Source organism: Sturnira hondurensis, unplaced genomic scaffold (genome assembly GCF_014824575.4).
Source record: "Sturnira hondurensis isolate 20B ecotype Veracruz unplaced genomic scaffold, ASM1482457v3 Scaffold0016284, whole genome shotgun sequence".
Taxonomy (NCBI): Eukaryota; Metazoa; Chordata; class Mammalia; order Chiroptera; family Phyllostomidae; genus Sturnira; species Sturnira hondurensis.
This window is the reverse complement of record NW_028088915.1, coordinates 2,139,480-2,161,122: the sequence shown is the minus strand read 5'-3', so window position 1 is coordinate 2,161,122 and position 21,643 is coordinate 2,139,480. Positions and strand designations below refer to the sequence as shown.

The 21,643-nt window shown below is 41.0% G+C and overlaps 1 protein-coding gene across 2 annotated transcripts in view; it reads left to right on the top strand.

Annotated features, from left to right (window-relative positions):
- Positions 1–3,120: 3,120 nt before the first annotated feature.
- Positions 3,121–21,643, top strand: part of CELF2 (CUGBP Elav-like family member 2) — a 504,761-nt gene continuing 486,238 nt past the window's right edge. For both annotated transcript variants that reach the window (XM_037065950.1, XM_037065951.1), the window contains exon 1: positions 3,121–3,555. In XM_037065950.1, the coding sequence (XP_036921845.1) occupies positions 3,503–3,555 (53 nt within the window). In that variant the 5' untranslated portion in view covers positions 3,121–3,502. The remainder of the gene's footprint in view (positions 3,556–21,643) is intronic.

Below are 21,643 nucleotides of genomic sequence, written 5' to 3'. Positions count from 1 at the left end.
AGGAGACAAATGAAATGAAATCTTGCAATTCATACCATGATGTAGAAGAAAATTATATTTTTTAGCCCAAGTTTCTCAAGGTTAAACTTAGCCTTTGAGTTTTGTGTATAGAGAGTTTATTACTGTTTTTCCTGAGTTACAGATGGTCAGCCCAGCTTTGAACAGGGCAGCGATTTTGCTCGTTCCTTTGTTTGTATTTAGTGAGAGTTGAAGAGTTGACTGAATCAGAGTTGAAGGTGACTGAATCATTGTCGTTTTCTTAGTAGGGAATAGATCCATTTGATGTGAAGCTGTTCAGAATCAGTGAATGCTTAGGGAAATCGGCAATACACAAAGCATGGATTTAATCGACAGTGTATTAAGAAGACACTTGATCCTCAAAATTAAGAAAGAGAAGAGCAAAATATTCAGTCCATTTGAACTCAATACAACCTTTAAAAGATCATTTAACTCCATCATCACTAGACACTTTAGGAAGTGGGTTTCTAACTGTGTCCTCCCTAAACACGGGGGTTCTCTAGGGAACCTGAGGCGTGAAAGCCCGAGATCTGTGCCTCCTTTCCTACTCACCCATAACTGCATCCCAGCCTCAGTCCTACCCTCAAACACAGGCACTCACTCTGCCCGAATATTTCTCTCTGCTGGAAGGAAGGAGAATGCCCTGCAGTGGTGGTTCCAGTAGGGTCCCAGAGACAGGCCTTCTAGGTCCCACAGGTACCCCTGCACATCACTAGCCCTGGGAGCTCAGACCAGTTGCTTTCTTCAGCATGCCCAAGGTCCTCACGTGCATTAACAGAATAGGGGTTCTGACTGGTAACTCAGCTTACTAACGACTCAGTCGTGAGGACTGAACCAGGTAACACACCCGAATAAATTAGAACAGTGTCTAGTACCTGGTAATAAACTTCTACTATCATTTGTTTCTGTTCTTGGGCTTGGCACGAGCTTCTATTTGAGGGAAAGTTTTTACTGCCTTAAAAAGTTTTTGGAAGGACTACTGCTTCAAATCAATACTTCATAATTTATGATCGCATTTTTGTCCTTTTATCCTTTGGCTGAAAGCCAAGTCCCACCCCCTGAACTCCAAGGGTTAAAGACATTCCTTTACTTTCCCAGATCTGAATTCAGGGCTGTGGTGGTTAATGATGTAAGAATGATGATGACATCACAGAAACTATTTCATTATAGTCTTTTGTTTTTCTCTTGCTAACTTTTTACAGGGAGAAATATTTTATTCACTATCTAAGCATTGGGAACTCTGGAGGTACACTCTGCATGAATGCTGTTATTGTCACCCACATTCGGTGAAGTACTTGGGGATTAGAAGCGTTATGTAAATGTTTGCACATGGTTACACTGTGGCCCAAGATCCACAGTGGGACGGCAAAGGCAGCCAGGGAAGAAGCATGAAGCCCCAAAGGGGCAATGGTTTTTGTAAAAGGTATGAAATTCTCTTTAATTTTAGTGTAATGATAGTTGCATTTCTGAAGAGAGTCATTTACAGCCATTAAGGAAAGTATATATGGCTGTACAAGAGAAACACAATCTAAACTGAGGATTTGCTGAACGTTTTAAGCCTGGAGTTTTTAGAGAAAAGGGTGATGGAGAATGGATTTAAAATGCTGTGAGGGGCATTTGGAATTCACTAGAAGAACTTCCTGACAATAAAAGCAGTGTTTCCCGACCCAAGCTGTCACCACATCTTTCCCAATGGAAGGATCCGCTTTCTCTTTCTTGGTAGGTTCTGCCCACAGGCAAAAACTTGGAACCCCTCCTCCCAGCTGGCGGTTTTAGGTAGTAAGGTCATTACTACCTAAAGGAATGCTGAAGCCTATTCTCTTAAAAATCTTTACTCTTCCTGGTAGAGAAAGTCTATGATTGGTGCAAGTATGTCCCCAATACCCCTAACCCCGGCTAAACTCTTTTTAACCAAGAGAAAAAAAAAGACCTAGCCCAGTGCCTTTAGCTGGTCCGTGTACAACAATCATTTTATTCCACCAGTGGAGCTGATTTTCCAATTATGGTAATGATCTTAAAAATTCACTTAAAAATAACTGTGAGGGAAAAGAGGAATTTGATATAAAGAGAGAGGCTGCCCACGAAAGCTTCTGAGACTCGCAGATGCACTAGAAATCTTGATGACCCAAGAGGCCACGGTCCGGAAGCCCCCGTACTGGAGATTTCAGGATTTTCTCGTTCCAGGATCCTGGAGGGCGGGACGAGGAGCTTCAGCTGCGTAGTTTTAGGTGGGACCTGGGAAAGCTCGGGAGGCAGCGCTTATGAAAGTAAGAAACCTCTCCACTCAAAGGAGCTACATCAGCACAGGCGGAAGAACTGTGGACACTGAAGACGAAACAGTCCTGTTCTTGATATTTTAGAAATATCTGCTAGTGCACGGTTTCAGATGATTATTGAAAGGACGTTCGGTTTTGAATAAAGGACAAAAATACGAGTTGAGGGAGAAAACCCCACACCCTTTTTTTCTTTATGTTTAGAAAGATTGTCTCCCCCCCACCCCGCCCCCCGCCACCACTTCATTGTTTTTTTTTTCCAAAAAACACAAGAAAGAACGGAGGGGGGAAAGCAGTGTAACAAAATCTCCGCCGGAAAACACACAGTAAATTCTAGCTGGTTAGCGGCCCCATTCCAAATTATTTTTAAAAAACAAACCCTAACAGTCATGTCGTTACAGCCCCTGAGGGAAGCTCTGAGCCCAAGGCTGGTGTCCCAGAACCCGAACCGCAAAAAAAGGAAAGAAAGAAACCTAACCGGTCTTCCGACAGGAATATGAAAGCACGGTCTCCGAGGCAGCGGGAATGCCCCAAAGGGGGAGAGGGCTGCAGCTNAAACACACAGTAAATTCGAGCTGGTTAGCGGCTCCATTCCAAATTATTTTTAAAAAACAAACCCTAACAGTCATGTCGTTACAGCCCCTGAGGGAAGCTCTGAGCCCAAGGCTGGTGTCCCAGAACCCGAACCGCAAAAAAAGGAAAGAAAGAAACCTAACCGGTCTTCCGACAGGAATATGAAAGCACGGTCTCCGAGGCAGCGGGAATGCCCCAAAGGGGGAGAGGGCTGCAGCTTGCAGTAATCTGTAAATGATTGCGGGTAAAGTCTGGAGGCTTCGGGCTTGAGCTGTGTTTGTTCCAAAAGAAAGCCAAGGAGGACGGTGTTAATAAAGAGAGATTTAACGGAGAGCTGTGCTTGGAATAAAGTGGGCTACAAAAAGGTCAAATTTGATCAGTTGGAACAGATTACAAGGGCTTTCAAAGGTGGTGTGGAGAAATGAGCCGGGGCTGGGAAGGAATATAGCGCCAGATTGATCTGGGGGGTGGAGAAAAGCCAGGACAAGTGTTTATCAATCCTGGAAGTAAGAAGAGCTGTGCTGGGCGCCCCATCGCGCTGGCCTGAGCCAAGAAGCCGGCGGGCCGGTTCCTTCCCCTGCGCCCACCCCCTTACCCCTCCTCTCGGGTTGGATTCGCCTTCAGCTGCCTCTTAGACAATGGATTCCTTAATCTCTGACTTGGATCCACTCAAAGACTGGAAAGTTTTAAGGTAGGCCTGCTTTCTTTCTCTCCCATCACTGTTTCAGTTCATGGCCAAGTTCCTCCCCACCCCCATCCCCACACCAATTAAGGAACGCTGGATGCGAAGTGCATTGCCTGTGGTGGCTTTCAGTGACAACCCGATCTGCGTGGAGGAGCACTCCCGCTTCGATAGGGAAACAACTCCAACACTTGCGCGAATGGAGGCGTGAGAAGTCTTGTTTCACTCCTAGAGACGAATGCGGTGCATTTTAATGAGAGTGTGCACAGTTTTACTGAAATGATTCCTGACACCAGCTCACTCACAGGACCCGTCCTCATCTTTATTGTTGTGTTTCATGGGTGCGGAAGAGAGGAGAGGGGATGTAGCAAACTTTTGGGGACTTTAGATTAGCAAAGCAAACTCTTTCCAGAAAACATTATTCCTGCTCTCTTTTAACACTCTGTGGAAATGTGTTCCTCCTCTGACCGCTCCTTCTCCCCAGGTCAAACATGCAAAAGCTAGAAAAACCCAGCTGACCTTAGTACTGAGTGTGTAGAATTTACAAAATGAGGTCTTTCTCTGAATCCTCCTAAAAAGCTGAACTCTGACCTTTGCATCTCTCAGGAGCCCAGGAAAATTAGAACCAAGGAGCTCAAAGTGGCAGATTTCACGTGTTCCCTCCACCTGGGTCTCAGCTGACTCAGTAGAGCTCACAACGCACTCGCAGGTTTAATGTAACACCAAATGGCATCTCCCAGCAAAAAGCACTTTGGGCAAGTTTTAAAATAGAAAAAAAAAGTGAAACTGAGGGATTTTTCTAAAGGGATTCTATAGGATGTCAAATTACCCTGAATATCTACCCCAAAACATGATTCCATTGGAACTAAATGCAGACTAGAATAGAAGTATGTGTTACTGGACCTCTTTTCCTGACATTTATCTTGTCTTAATTAGCTAGTACTTATTTCCCTCTCATGGGTTCTGCCTTTGTATCTATCTACTTTTCTTATTTTTCAAAGCAACAATATTATAGAAAAGAGCCAATAGAAGGAAAACTAGCCAATACCCATCTTAATGATATTCCTTTTTTAAATTCTTCCATCCTGCTTTCTAGAACTTTACATCTATATGTGTTGTACATCAAATTGTATGTGCCATTTTAGAATCTGCTAGTTTTTTCAGGTAAATATCAAACATATTTTCATGTTGTTACCCACCATTCATAACCATGATTTCAATGAGTAAATAAAGCGCCATAATGTTGGTGTACGTTGTTTACTAAATTATCATTTGTTGAAAACTTAGATTGTTTCCAGGCCTTGATTTGTATTATCAACAACACAAGGAACATCTTTGTGCATATAGATTTTTGCTTTTGTTAAATAATTCTAAAGATTTCTAGATAAAAAGGCACAGAAAGTGTTATGGGTCTGTCAGTTATGTTTTCTTCTGTTTGTGGGTTAAATTTGATTTGTAATTAGGAAATGGTAAATGTTCTTATGATGCTGCTCTTAGAATGAATTTCATTCTTTATTTCTTTGACTGGATTGGTAGTCTATTTCTAAAATTAAAACATTTCTTTTTAAAAAGAAAGATTTTATTTATTTTTAGAGAGAGGGGAAGGGCCAGAGAAAGAGGGAGAGAAACATCATGCGTGGTTGCCTCTTGCACGCCCCATGCCTGGGGCCTGGCCCACAACCCAGGCATGTGTCCTGACTGGGAATTGAACTGGCGTCCTCATGCTTTGCAGGACAGCACTCAATGCACTGAGCCATACCAGCCAGGGCTTAAAATTGAAATATTTCTTAAGACTACTTTTAAAATTTTATTTTTGGTGATTAACTTGTTAATATTGTTACACAAATGGATAATGTGGGCCATAGCTCTAAAAATGTGTGTGATGGTGATGAATTTTGAAGATGTAGCTCTCCAAAGGTCTTTTTTAATGAATCTTAATCCACTTAAAAATCAGTAATAATGTTGCCTTCCCTCTAAATGTGTTCCTAACATAAGTGAAGTTTACTTTATTGCTAGAGTAAGTAAAGTTTCCCAAATTTGGAGTGGCAAGACCTGGCAAAGAGATATATTTTTCCATCAACCACTTTGGGTATGCCAAGTTCATTCTGTCCTCACCTCTTCTTGGCAAGCGCAATTTCATCAGCTTTTTAACTGTGTAATCCTTTCCTGAGGTAAGGAATTATAAAAGGAATAGTGTTTATGAATTGAATTTTATATTCCTTGATTGTTTACAATGAGGCTTTTCTTGGCTAATCCTGATTCATTGAACCACTGAGTCGCCAACAGTAAGTCTCTATCTATTGTATGTGGGAGAAGCAAAGATATACGACATGAGCTTATAAATGGGACAACCAGCAGAATGAAGATGTATATGCTAATGCCGTACAGAGTTGCATGTGATAGGAGTTTCATCCGTACAATGCTTTAGAAATCCAGAGGTGAGAGCCCCCCCCCATTCGATAAGGGAAAGGAACACTGTCACTGCCCTTTTCTAATTCACAAATGAGCAGAATGCTTCATTTATAACAGTGGAAAGGCTTTCGAACCTGTGTTACCTGGAATGTTTTCAGATGTTTGCTCCAGGTATGCAGCCTGGAGTTCTGCCAAACCTGTTGCTCATGAAAAACGATTGCAGAGAACAATTTTTAAATCTGCTGACACCATAATTTACTGTTTCAAGATATGATCTGCTGCAGGGATACAAGTTCAGGTCATAAACCTTCTCAACTATGCTTGACATCCTAGGTATATTTTGTCAAGTGGAAAATCAAAGCAGTGAATGGTGCTATTGGCTGTTTTACCAGTAATTTAATGTCTATGTTAAGGGGTATACAAGAAATCTAGCTCCCACCCAAAGACACCAACAATTTCCAACAGTGACACTCTGGAATATTGGGAAAAGACAAACAAAAAAGTTTCACGCAAAGAAAACGTTCAAAATCAGCTAAATCAAGAAAAATATAATTAGTGTACTAAAAAAAAAAGAACATGACAATTTAGTAAACCTCGGGTAGAAAGAATTGAGAAGAAACCTGGCAATATGTTTAATACAAGATTTAATGTTCATAGGTATTATTTTAGGGAAAAAGTTGACAGCAAAGGGGAGTTAACAGGGAGCAGACCTCTGAATACCTGGCCTTTGCTATACCCTCCCCATGCCCCTGGATCACCTCCATGGAAGAGCCTGAGAAACCCAGATCTAGTTTAACCATACCATTTAGAGATGCAGGAATTGCGCACACAAGATGAAGCGACTACACCGGGTCACAGAATTCATCAATTGGACAAGTTGCCACTACAGCCTTCTCTTGAACTCCATCTCGTCTGCCGAGGGGTTGTACTCACCTTCACTTCTCTTCCCATCTCTCCTTTAATGATTTAAGACAGCTCAGCCCAGACCTCTCCTCAGAGTTCCCAGACTTCTCAGCGCAGCCAATGATGTATCTTAACGATGACTCAAGCTATACAGGTTATAAACCATATCTCTAATCTCCCCCAAGACCTGGTTCCTTTCTGCTGTTCACAAGCTTATGAGTCACACAGCCATCCCGCCAGGTACTCAACTGGAAAGCTAGGCATTCTCCCTAATCCCACATTTTTCCTCTAATTACATCCATGTGGTCACCATCTCCTGTTGATTTCAACTCCTAAACATCTTCGGATTCTTTGCTTTTCTCCACCTTTCCTTGCATTTATCTTGTTTGGTGCAGAAAACTGTACAACTTCCTAACATATCCCCCTGCTTCAGTTCTTGCTCTCACAGTCGAATATTTTCCACACGAGGGGAATGAAAACACTTCGAAAGCCATTAATCATATCATGGGACTTTTCTATTGAAAAACCTCCCATTACTGTTCAAATTAAACTCAGCATCTTTGTTCTAACCTCAAGACCTCATCTGACCTAGCCCTGACTACCTCTCCAGCCACATGTTCTCCCTCTCTCCCCACAGACTGTGTTGTTGCTCCAGCCACTCTGGCTTTCTGTCTCTTCCTCCAACAAGCCAAGCTTATTTTGGCCTTAGGATATTTGCACAAGCCACTCCCCTTCCTACCTGGAAATCTTTGCTCTTTGTAGGTCTGGATGCTGCTTGTTGTACAAGTCTTAGCTCAAATGTCACCTCCTCAGTGAAGTTGTCTCAGACCCCACGATTTAAAGTCATTCAAAAGTCACTCTCTACCATATCTCCCTGATAGGTTGAACCATATAAAATTGCCAATATTCAGCCATTTTTGGCCTATTAAAACATTTCAATTTCACATGGTTTAATTAATATTCTCACCATAGCACTTATCGATACCTGCTATTTTAAAAAAGATTTTATTTATTTATTTTCAGAGAGAGGGGAAGGGAGGGAGAAAGGGAGAGAAACATCAATGTGTGGTTGCCTCTCAGGTGCCTGGCACGGGGGACCTGGCCTGCAACCCAGGCATGCGCCCTGACTGGGAATCAAACCAAGGACCCTTTGGTTCACAAGCCTGCGTTCAATCCACTGAGCCACACAAGCCAGGGCATTGCCTGCTATTTTTACATGTATTTAGTATCTCTCTCATTAGAGCATATGGTTTGTATGTTTAACTGGCATATACCCAGTACCTAAAATATTTTATGGCATATAACAGATAATGAGTGACTGAATGAATAAATTAAATGAAGTGGGCACCGTTTGTCTTCCTCATCGATTTTACACTTTCTGAGGCCAGAGGCTTTACCTGTTTTGTTCACACTCTAATGCCCATGCTTACCACAGTAGTGGTGGTGGATTATGTGGAATGAATGAATGAATAACTAACTCACTCCTACCTCCCAGTTGACTAATTCTATCTCCATATCCTCATTTCTGTTTCAATCAGCAAAGTCTCTGAGTTTAATAACATGGACAATTTTTACTTTCTCTGGGCATCTGATAGACACCTATTATTCAAGCAGAATTTATTCCTTCTATATAAGAGAATGATCTAGATCAGGAATGTTCAAACTTCAGTAAGGGCCAGTGGGTAAATACTTTAGTTTTTGATGGCCACGGGATCTCTGTTGCAATGATTCCGTTCTGCCATGCAAAGTGAAAGCAGCCATGATGTGTACATGACTAAGCTGAGGTGCAATCCAATAAAACTTTATTTACAGAAACAAGCAGTGGACTAGATTTGGTCTATGGGCCTTTGCCTACCTCTCATCTATTAGCTAATTATTTGACCCACAAGAAAATAGAAGTTTTTTTTGGTGTACCGTTGGAGCAATGTTTTCAATCTCATCTGACAGAGAGCATTTGCCTTAGTATTTGGAAAAAAGTTTTTTAAAGATCTTGGTAATATTTCAAAGGTCAAAGATGTTTTAGATCATGAGTACTTTATCTCACAAAGATGATTATAATCTGGAGGAAATTTGTGGCTTACTAAATCCCTAAAATGTTTGGATGAACCTTAATGCTGTATAACAAAATACACTTTGACCTGTTCCCTTTCTGAGTGTGTGAGAAACTCCCATTAATGAGAACAGCACATGTTGATGGAAAAAATAGACCAGACCCTGACATGTTTGGCCTCCTTTCCTTCTTTTTCATTGCTTTCTCTAGCTCATTTAGGAGACATTTCCCTTTCAAATGCCTGATAAATCTCCCAAGATGGATTCCAAATTCACAGAGGAAAGCTTGCTGTGTATTTTTGAATGAATGCCATGTGTAGATACTCTTCGGCTCACATTACATAACATCTTAAAAATACTTGGAGGAAGGACAAGTTACGTGGAAGCTCTGTTGGTGTCGCCTGAGAGCACGCTGCCACCTGAAGTATAGGGTTAGTCCTAGAGGATGAGGAAAGAATTATGAAGGCTTTCTATGGGCCAGGTATTATGCTAAGTGCTTTGTATTTAATATCTCATTTAATCTTGGCAACAACACTGTGAAGTAGGTGCTCCTATTTGCCACAGTGGGGGACTTGGTTTTTACTAACTGAACCAGAGCACTTAGAAAATGATGCCATATACTGTTCTGACTTAGCACCTTTCCTTGGTACGTTGGTAACTTGATGAAGCATGTTGCCTTAAGTATGCCTCCGATGGGAAAAATTCGCACCACATTATTCTTCCTTTTCCCACAGGAAAGTTCGAAGAATGATGGCCTACTTACTGTAGTGTACTTTTAAAAAAATCTTTGCAAGAACAGTGGAGAAGTAGGCTATAAGAATATAGAGAAGATCACGTAATAATTCTCTAGGTAGAATGAGTTACTGTATATGTTTATGAAAGTGAATACAAGATCTGGGCCTCTTAAATAATTTATTATATTGGAGAAAATAATCTACTTTTCACAAAGCATGACTAATGTAGCACATGATACAACTGATAATGACAAAGGTTATTATAAGATCACATAAAAATGCGATTGCATTTTCATCTCATTCCTGCATTCAAAAAAACCCCCCAAAATACCCTCATGAGTTGTTTCCATTCCACTGACACAAATAATCAGTACAAAAATATTCATTGACAATTAGTTTCCTCCCTCCTGAATGGTTCTGTTTCCCTAGTGGGCTGTACCAGCAGCATATCAAAGACAAAAACAACAAACCCAGATCACTTGAAATTTCAAAAAAAACACAAGAATAAATTTCTCATATAATCTCCCAAAGGTCAGAAACCACAATGAAGCTATTTTCCCCAAATAGAAAACCACCTGCTACTTTTATTTCAACATTTGGGACTAGAAAGCAGAAAGTGCTACTTGCCTCCCTACACTCCCCAAGTATTACGTGTTCAGGCTCGACGTCCCAGAATACTAGAATCAAATGCGATAGCCTGTGCCGTAGGAGAGGACTCCTAGGGCAGACTTCCTGTCTGTTCTTATGCAGGGCCGCTGCATTTAGCTCCTCTCTGCATTTTAATAAAACAGGACAAGGCACCTCCACAGATCAACCACTCACCCTCCTTTCTTCAATTCTATGTTAAAGACATCTCCAGTTCCCCTCCACACCCCCTATGTTTCCTGAGGACACGGACTGTCTTTTTTACCACTGTGTCTCCAGCAGTGTCCAGTCCTGACCCAGGTTTGCTACTTCCTAATTTCAGCTGAGAACTCTTCATGAAACTCTCCTTGCTTCCATCCCACCTCCCAAAGGAAGGAAAATGTCCTTCTCCTGGATGCTCATAGCACTGACTCTAAACCTGAGAGCTCCAAATCCAAGTACATATTTTCTCCTTTGTCATTTATATATACCTCTGTTCCATTAGGAGGCTTTACACCCTATAAAGATAGATAAGACCTATGTCTGATTCATCGTGGTGTCCACTTTCATCCTATCCCAGACCCTGCATCCATCGTATCCCCAGACACTGCAATTTGCCCAGCCAGTATTTGAATGGACATCACACTCCTCCTCGTAAAATGAGAGATTGAACCAGATCAGGTATCTAAGGATTCCCACTCATAAAATGATCTCTGTGAGTCAGAACAAAGAAGCACTCTCCCATGGAGCACAAGTCCCACCTGTGTAAGCCATACCATGTTTCCTTTGCCCACACTGGAGAGTTTTTCTGGAAGCAAAGCAATTCTTTTTATATTGATTCTCATTTTCCTTCACAGATCTTTTATTCCCAATCCTTCTGTAGAGTTGATAGACTGAACTACAAACCTGTTTTCAGATGTGCTGTCTCTGAACTCAGGCTATAGTATAAATCAGCTGTTGCAGGGATGTATTCTGCTGACGTACTGACATTAGCAGTCATGTGACTATTCCTACAGGGCTGAATATTACAGTCTAACCAGGTTGCAGGTGTTACCCTTAACCATGGTTGGGGAACTCCATTTTTTTTTCATTGCACAAGTTTTTCATTCTTATAGAGACACAAATGCCTAAGCCAGAAAAAAATAGAGGCCCGTGGAAATGGCAGTTTTATGTATTTTATTATGTTTCCTGGTGGATAAGTGAAAGATTTTGTAAACTGGAAAAATATTGTCCTCATTTAAGTTTGGCATTTACAGATGGAACTTAATGCTCCCACTGAGCCTTGGCACAATGCTTTCCACCATCATTATCTTCATTATCTTCATTATCAACCACAACAACCATTAGTGAGCGCCCAAGAGCTGGAATGCTCTTCTCCTCCATGAAAATTCATGTGTCTAAAAGGTTTGTTCTCACCTGAGTTCCTCAGTGTGACTCTGCCTGACAGCATTATTCAAATCAGCCACTTGCCATATTGCAACTTCCTCAACACTTAGTTGTCACTCTACAGAGATGTAATTTAAATAACTATTTGGAATGTGGATTTTTTTCAGATACTGATTGACGTATATATAACATTATCATGGTTTCAGTTATACAACACATGTTGTGATGTTTGAGTATATTGAGAAATAATCACCATAGTAAGTTCAGTTAACACCCATTACCATACATACTTACAAATTTTTTTTTTCTTGTGATACAAACTTTTAAGATCTACTCTCTTTGCAACTTTCAGATATACATCAGGGTATCATTACCTGCAGTCACCGTGCTGTACACATCCCTGGGACTTATTTTGTAGCTGAAAGTTTGTACCTTTCGACCCCCTTCATCCAGTTAGCTCACCCCCCAACCTCTGCTGACCATCAGTATGTTCTCTATATCCATGAGCCTATAAGCTCAATTTGTTTATTGTTGTTGTTTTCTTTTAAATTCCACATATAAATGAGATCATACAGTATTTGTCTTTCTCTGACTCATTACCCTTGGCATAATGCCTTCAATGTCCATCCATGTTGTTGCAAGTGGCAAGAGTTCTTTCTTTTTATAGCTGAATAATATTCCACTGTGTGTTTATACCACATCTTCTTTATCCATTATCTGTCATTGGGTACTTAAGTTGTTTCCGTGTCTTGGCTATTGTAAATAATGGTACAGTGAACAAGTGGGTGCATGTATCTTTTTGAGTTAGTGTTATCATTTTTTGATAAATACCCAGAGCGTAATTGCTGGGTCGTGTATATGTTAGGTCTATCTTTAATTTTTTGAGGACCCTCCATACTGTTGAGCACATTTTCATGTATCTGCTGGTCATCTGTATGTCTTCTTTGAAGAAATGTCTATTCAGAGTATCTGCCTATTTTTAAATTGAGCTATTTTCTTTTTCCTATTGAGTTGAATGAGTTCTTTATATATTTTAAATATCATATACTATCAGATATATGATTTACAAATACCTCCATTTGGTCAGTTGCCTTTTCATCTTTCTGATAGTTTCCTTTGCTGTACAAAATGAAATGTGTTTTTTGTAATATTCTTATCTATTTCTTTAAGTTACGGAATAACTTCTGTGAAAGCAGAAACCACATCTCCATTAGAAGGCCCAGGATGATAGAGTGCTTATGAATGCACACATTTGAAAGACATAAAAAATACAATTCCTTTGCACTTAGATGGAAAGTAAGATTGGGTATATTAAATGACATTATACTTGGGGAACCCATAAATGGGTGGGTCCTGAGCAGACCCCTCATGTACAAGTGTCCAGAGGGACCAAGGATGGAGGGGCCAAGGGGGTACCCATCAGTTTCTTAAGGGAGTATTCTAAAAACCACTTGTTTGGGAATCCCTGGAGGGGCTGGAATATTCTATAGCGTTATAGCTGGCCTTCTCCACTGCCGCTTCTGCAAAACCTGGACCCTCATGGCCTGATAGAAACAATGACAGATCGAAGCACAGTAATAGTGTAGAATTAAATGTGCATTAGTTCAGAAGCCCAATATGTATAAATCTAATGGGTCGGACTGGACTGTTAGGACACCCATTTTTCCCCTAATCTAATCTAGATTGTTCCAAATAACTTCTGCTCTGTTTTACATGGAAACCTCACTTAGGAATGTTTCAGTTGCAGGTAACCAAAGATTGAATGTTTCAGGTCCATTTTATGATGATCTACACCAAGGGTTGGCAAATGGTTTCTATAAAGGACCAGTTAGTGAATATTTTTTTGCTTTGCTGACAAGCCATATGGTTTCTGCAACAACTACTTAACTCTGCCATTGTAGCACAAAAGCAGCCGGAGACAATATATAAGTAAATGGGCATGGTGGGATTCCAAGAAAACTCTGTTTACAAAGGCAGGCAGAGGTCTGGATTTGGCCCACAGGCCATAGTCTGCTTACTCCTAGGTTAGCCAATTGACCATGTATGTTCCTCTGAGATGTAGATCTTTAAGAGCCTAACAGCCAGGACCATAATAGGGAAACCAAACCAGAGAAAGCAGCGAGAGCAGATGTTTTCCACGTGTTGTGCACTGAGCTGGCCTAAGCTGTACTGGGTGGGGGTTAGCCTCTGGGAAGAAGAGAACATACAAAGAGTGAAGGAGGGATAGTTAGACTTTCTCTGATCAATCCATGATCACCTTTCATTTTGGCTCTATGGAGGCAAGCACAAAGCAAGCTACATCTTAAGGAAGACCCAACACTTCTAACCCACTTGTCCTTGACAATGACCTGGAATCTCATCAAGTGATAGCAGGGACTCATCCCATTGGGAGATTATCAACTGAGACTGAGGGAGTCAAGAACTCCTTGAAAAACATCCCCTACAAGGATTATAGGAGTTGTGGGAGGAAGGCAGCTGAGATAATTTACAGCCCATTGCCCACGAGAGCCAGAAAATGACTTCTTGAGGAAATAAAAGTTGACTTTCAGTGCCTTTGGTCTGTACCCACAATTGCTGTCTCATTACCACAAAATCAACCTCTTTAGGATGTGGTCAGTCATTTTATTATTAAAAATAAAGCTCATTCCTGGATTGAATGTCAAATTGAAAACATGCATGATAACAAGCAAAGAGATTTAGCATCTCATAGAAGCCCCCATTTCCTACTTGCAGCCGGTACCTCTACAGAACAAAAGTGGTACTTTTTATGAGATTTAGGATTATGAGCTGGCCCTGGGCCAAATGAAGTAACACGGCTTTTCCAGCTTCTTTATGCATTACAAGGCTCTTCAGAGAGATCAATCAGTTACAGCTTCCTAGGAATCTAAACCAACGTAATTTGATATCAGAGAATTTACGTTTTGTGGCTTACTTGCAGCTATGAAGCAAACAGCGGGAGGGTGGGGGCGCAGCCGAATTCAGGTGTGAGAAGAATGTTGGTGAGGCTTTCTCTATTGCTGCCCCACAGGTTCTGCCTAGAGGACCTGAGTCAGGAACCCTCCCTCCAGTGTGAGCCGAATTCGTCCCGAGTCCGAGAGCTTCCTCTATCTTGAATCTTCATAAATGACTACTTTACAATAAGTTGCCCTTAAATTACCAGGTCAAAAAGTTCAGTTTCCTTTGTTGGAGAACTAGAAGTATGTAAGAACAGGACTATGAGAAAATCACTGGAGAGAAAAGTGGTTTGAGGCAGAATTTCTTTCTGAAGGACTTTAATTTTATCATAACGCTTTCCTGAATGGCAAAAAACCTCCTTGAGCACCTGCCCTCACCCAGATTCTGATCAGGTCCCCTCCTGACTGCTGCCTTTGTCCTCCTCCTTCCTCAGTGTCCCCTCTCTCCTTAAGGAGCAAAAGGCAGGTTTCACCTCCGGGCACCTGGCATTGGTGATGATGGACAGGGAGTGGTAAGTAGGAGCAGAGCCACATAAGGCAGAATGTTCTCAATTTTATTTCTGTAGGAAAGGAAGGAAAGGGTCCTTATTGTCATCTTTGAAAGCAGGCTAAGTGTGTTTGAGGAAGAGAGCTCCTGAAGACGTAGATTTTGTTTTATTAAAATCCAATAACTGGGTTGGAGAGTAAAACTTGGGTCCCTAGTCCCTGGATGAGTATTTGCTTCACTGTCTTCTCTCATTACAGAAGGCAGGCGGCAGAGTGTTTTTCCGTTTATGGAGCATATCTCGGGCAGAGCTCTGTTAACGGAACTAGTGTGTTGTGCTTTTGAAACCTGGTTTTAAGCTCTGTCTGCAATCAGGCAGAGCTCTCTAGAGGAGAAAGCTATATTAAGCTTTAATTCTCTAGTTAATTTTTTGTTTGTTTGCTGCAATAAAATTGATTTCCTTGTCTTTGGCTTATTCTCTGCAGGTCACCATTCAGTAAGTCAGCAGTCTCTCCGGCACTCTCAACCAGCCCATTAGTTAGATGGGGATCAGAAAGAAATATTTTGCATATAAGCTTCCAACATCATAAAGCAGAAAAAGAGTAAGAGGATTTGAAGTCGTGGACTCTATTTCATAGCTTGAGTTTTTCACCCTGGTAATTGGTTTTAAATCCCTTTTGATCATCATTTCTTATTTTTTTGGCAGACAATGTTTTTTCTTTATAAAAACAGTGAATGTTTTTTAACTTGTGGTAACAACATTCTCCCACATAGATTTTTTACTTTCATTGACCCCTGCAACTGTATTCGCTCGGAACTTTAATCTCCAAACCATAAAATGAAAGTTTAAACCACATCTTGAGGCAATAAGTTTCTGCCTTTGCCATTGGTAACACTCAGAGGCTTTTTTTTTAATGAGAGATTCGGGCAAGGGAAAAATAAACCTGTTCTAGAAAGTCACAAAAGATGCCCCAATGTTTCACAAATCTATTGATTTAAATACATTGGACTTCTCTTTTTATGTGATTTTAAAAAAACAAATCAAAGACAAATTTAGTTAATTTTGTGTTATAAGGTGGTTCTGAGGGCTGCCTCTCTGCTTCTGACTTCAGAGAAACCTCTGTTTAAAAGGATATTTGCTGAAAACCTAATCTACATGATTATAGCAATCAACATGTTTCGAGTATATTGAGTGTATTTTGCAAATGCATGATTTAATTATGACATTCTCTGTGTCCCTTTTCCTATAATTATTTTTCTCTGCATTATGCACACACTGAATAGCCAAAGAGCTGTGTGCAAGGGGGGAAATGAATAAGTGGAAAATTAAATGTCCAGTTAAGTAGCGACAAGTCTCTGTCCAGATATTGAAAACAAGTCCTATCTTAAAAATACAGTCCATTCTTCTGAGGGACCCTGGATAAACAAACGTAGTATTACTCAAGCTCATCATATGGTACTAATTTGCTGCCTTGCTTTTCCATTAAACTCTCCCCAGGTGATTCCATATAACGATTGTGTTTGGTATATTCCAGATTTAAGTAATGGATTAAAGTTTAGCAGATAGTCTTTTAAAAAAGACAGCATGTAACCAGAGGCTGTACTAGAATTTTCAACATGAAAACCACTAGAATGGGAAAGATAAAATATATTAATATGCACTCCTCTGACCCTTCCTTAAGAACAAAATAGGGAGTTGGAAAACGAAATGGAAAGTCTGTAGGTCAGAGTTATGTGGTGTCAGCGATTCAGACAGGTGACTTGGAAACTGGTTCTGGAAGTGTCTGGATTGTACACACATGGCAGGCAGTGGAGGGGGAGAGATTGGGTGAAGAAAAGTGATGCTTCCCATGAATCAGAAGTAATGGACGCATCTGTTTATATTAGGTGGTCTTTATCCTGAGTTTTGGGCATTAACACTACTACGTAGTAAAATGATGTTAGTGAACCTGCCACCTTCCCCGGCATTTCTTGTACCTGGGGCCTAATGTGTGGAGAAGTGGGCTTCAGAGCAGGACAGACCTAAATTCAGATCCAGTCCGCCACTCAATAGCTCTGTGACCTTAAGCAAGTGCCAGTAATGGTCTCTGGCAGCCTACCTTGAAGGGTTGCTGTTAACTCACAGGGGATCTTTATAAAACCCCCAGCACGTAGTTCTCAGTCACACACACAGACGAAATAAGCTCTATCACTTATATGCAAAATCAAACACTTCTGATCTTCCTGGGGTTTATTCCCTGGTAAATAAAATTGTTTAGGCAGTGCCTATGTAGATATTGCATGAGGCTACCAAGCAAAATTTAAGGGGTAATCATATGCCATTAATTTGTGTTATTAAGCAGTCTTGAGAACTACAGGAGCATGCTTAGTGACCCTCACATCCGACCTGCCGCAGTGAGACCACCATGTTGCAGGCATGGGCACACCGATTATAGCACCAGGTTCCCAGGCAGAGGGCTCAAGCAGATCCAAATTCCAAACCACTCAGATTGTACATCCAGAAGGAGATTTTTTCACTGGAGATAAGGTTCAGCTTCCATTGAAGACGAGTTAGAAACTGCTTACTTACAGGGGCAGATTATAAAACAAAAACAACACCAGTTAGCTCATTTCCTGGGGTCTGAAAAGGTCCCAACCTTCAGAGCTCCAAGGAGCAGCATGCTGTTTTCCACGTGGAAAGCTGAGCTTCTGCACCGTGGTCAGCTTGGCCTACTGTGTGTGTGAGGTCAGGGGACGGAGTGGGAGGTGGGGAGGTGTTGCTTTTGGTAGAGATGTGCTTGGTTGATATTGTTAATAGCACATCACAAAGTGGATTAACCAGGAGGGTTCCAGAACAGCCAAATGAGAGGAGCCTAGATTTGGGCTAATTGTGGTTGGAGAATTTAATCGGTTGTGTGATCCCTGATAAGTCCATGCGCTCCCAGAGCTTTTGTACACTTATCTATAGGATGGAGATAATACCTATTCTGTATACTGCTTCAGTTGTTGGATATTCAAATTAGGATAATATGAAGCATATTCAAAATTATAATTGCTTCAATTTCATCTTATTGGGTTTTTTATTTTGATTTTAAAAATGATATTGAAGGAGAATGTAAAATACTTATGCTTAGCAAAAAGGGACCTGAATGAACTAAGATCAGAAACTGCTCTGTGGTAACTGGATTTGTAGAAAAAGTACCCAAAAACCTTGCTCAAGAGTTGGAAACCATGGATTTTGACATGAGTTTAGTATGAAACTACTTTTGCTGAATCTTAATGGTCAAATCCAGTGCCCTAATTTTAATCCTCATTGTACTTCAACTCTCAGAAGCATTAACATGCTGACTCATCCTTTTCTTCTTAAGAAGGTCCCTGTCTTGGCTTCCAAGAGACTATCAGCCACTGGTTTCTCTTCTATGATCATTATTTCTTCCTCTCCTTTGCTGACTGCTCCTCTGTATACATGGGCTTTATCTTTGACCTTCTTTTCTTTCATTCTCCTTGATGTCAAACGGCCGTCCAAGAGGACTGAATGGAATTTGCAGAAGTGGTTTGTTTTGCTGCTAGGATGTTATGTTTTCATCTGGTTTTGCATGCCGTACAACAGAGCACACATCCTCCAGTTCACACTTACTACCACTTGTCTCCTACTTCATCATTAAACAGGTACATTTGGGGGTGGTCTCTGGAGGCATTTGAGCTTGCAATTCTTCCCTGTACCTTCCCCCTTAACACTGCAAAGTTTCAAGTACATATGCACAACAACTCCCAATTTCAACTTTTCTCAGAAAAATAGTTTGTATGTTCTACCACCTACCTCATATCCTATGGAGATCTGAAAATAAAGGCTAAATATGCAGGCAACTGAATCCATCTGCCCAGCTCTCCACATTGTCCAGCTCTCTCCTCAACTTAACCAATGATTTTATCCATCTCCCTCTTCATCCTCATTAGAAATCATGGACTTATTCCTTTAGTGGTTTTACTCAAACATTTATTGAGCGCTTATGTGTACCAGGCAGTATGCTGGAGAATTCAGTGGTGATCATAAACATACCTGGCCCCTGCATCATGGCATTTACCATCTAGTCAGAGAGAAAAACATTTATGAGATAAGACAAAAATAAATACAAAATTGCACCTGTGCTCAGGGGTAAATAGAGAGTCGGTAGTGCTATGAAAATTATATATGGTTCTCTGATCTAAGTAGGGATATCAGGGAAGAAGCTCCTGTGGCAAGCTGAGATCAGAAAACAACGTAGGACTTTAGCAAAGAGGGCAGGAAAAGGTGTTCAGGCATATTCTAGAGCACACTGAGGATTTTGTTCTTTCCAGCCAAAGAACAATGGAAGGCACTCGCATTGTTCAATGGAAAGAGCACCATGGGGAGATTTACATTTCTAAAAGTTCATTCCCACAGTAGTAGGGAGAGCGAGCGCGGGTGTGAGAGGGGGGTTTTAAGGGCAATTGCAGATGTCCAGGCCAGAGATGGCAGTCATTTGGGGTGGGACAATAGCAGGGGGACTGGAGATAAATAGGCAGATTCAAATGATATTTATGAAATAAAATCTAAGGATTTGGAGTGACATTAAATATGGGAGTGAGGAAAAAGAAAGGATCAAAGACAACACATGGGTCTCTGGCGTGGTATAGCTGTCGTTTGCTGAGATTAAATCCTACAGGGAACCAGATTTGGGGTTGATTTTGGACATCTGTATCTGAGGTGTATCTCAGATACCTAAGAAGACATTTCAAGTCCTAGCTGGTATAGCTCAGTGGATTGAGTGAGGGCCTGAGAACCAAAGGGTTACTGCTTCGATTCCCAGTCGCGGTGCAGGCCAGGTCCCCGGTGAGGGCAGCATGTGAAAGGCAAGCACACATTGATGTTTCTCTCCCTGTCATTCACCCTCCCTTCCTGTCTATAAAAATAAAAAAAATCTTTTAAAAAAGACATTTCAAGCTTAGACTTGAATACATGGATCTGGAATTCTAAGGAGATGGCTAAAGAAACCTATTCATTTGTGTAGAAGAGGGAGTAAAATGTATATGTGGTGTTTATTTTTTTTTATTTTTATTTATTTATCTTTAGAGGGGAAGGGAAGGAGAGAAGGAGAGAAACATCAATGTATGGTTGCCTCTCCTGAGTCCCCTGTTGGGAACTGGCCTGCAACCCAGGCATGTGCCCTGACTGGGAATCGAACGGCGATCGTGTGGTTCACAGGCCGGTGCTCAATCCACCGAGCTACACCAGCCAGGGCCTGTATATGTGGTGTTTAAATGCCTATATGTGTGGCATTGACAAAAAGAGAAGCTAAGACAGAGGCTTGAAAAATGCCAGTCACCAATGGCTTAGCTCTTATTCTTCACCACATCTATTTAATTATCATTCATTCACTTTCTTCTCAGAAGCACCTCCAGAAATAAGGTCCTTCTCATCTTCCTTATTCCTCCTGCTGTAATGGAGGTCCTCATCGTTTCTTTCAAATGCTGTTAGATTATGACAGGGTTTACTGGCACTTGCTCCAGACTCTAGAGCTTCCCACACTGTCATGCATCTATTCTCTTAAAAAGACGAGTGTGATCTTGTTTCTCTACTGCTCCAAGTTTCTGGGCTTCCTGTGCTCTCTCAAAGCATGCTGTTTATATGTCTGCCCAGCAAGAATCCCATTGTATTGCAGCTACTTCTTCCAGATCCTTTGCTCTCTCCTCAGCCAGAATGCAACCAGCTCTCTGATAGAGGTGGCTGGACTTCACCCACCTTTGCCCCTGCGGGCCCCAAACGGGCATTTGGCATCTAGGAGCTGTGCAGTGATGTGAACTCTGCTGCCCTCAGACCTTCACCAGAACAAACCCTGTCGTCTGTTTCTGCCTTCATTTCCCTCTGCACAAATATAGATAACAGCTATTGGCCTCTTTCTTAACCTACTGCCTTAGAGGCACATTTTGCTGCAAGTTCAAGAGGTCTTCCTGCCTAACTGAGGGGAGTCGCAGAAACAGCGCGTATGAGAAGTAACAGTAATACGTATGCAGTCATGCATTTTTAAGTGAATAGTTAAAACTGCTTTACAAGTTTAGGCACGACATTATTTTTACTCAAAATAAAATGCCCTCAAAACCCCAGTGGATGAAATTCCATAGATTAATTATATGTGTTCAGTGAGAAAAAGCCCAAACTTCAATTTGAAGACTCTCAGGGGAAAACGTGTTCTTTTTAAGCAATTAGCTCTCTGTACTTGTGTGTAGGCCTGATTTACTGCTTTACTATTTTTCACCAATTTCTGTTGTTTTCCCATTCTCTTTTCATATATCTGCAAGAGACAGAAATGGAGATAGAGAGAAATAGCCTGTTTTTGCATTGAAACCTTGTTATTTGAAGTAATGAAAATTAGATTATTTACATATTACAGATTTTAATTTTTTATCTTGATTGTGAAACAGCTGGCTGGCCCTAGTAGCTTGCTGAAGATTGATGCATTCAGAAGTTCGACTTAGAAAAAAATCTGTACTTTTCTAGGATTTTCACTTGTGAGGAATTGATAGATAAAGATAAATCCAAAATGGAATTTTTA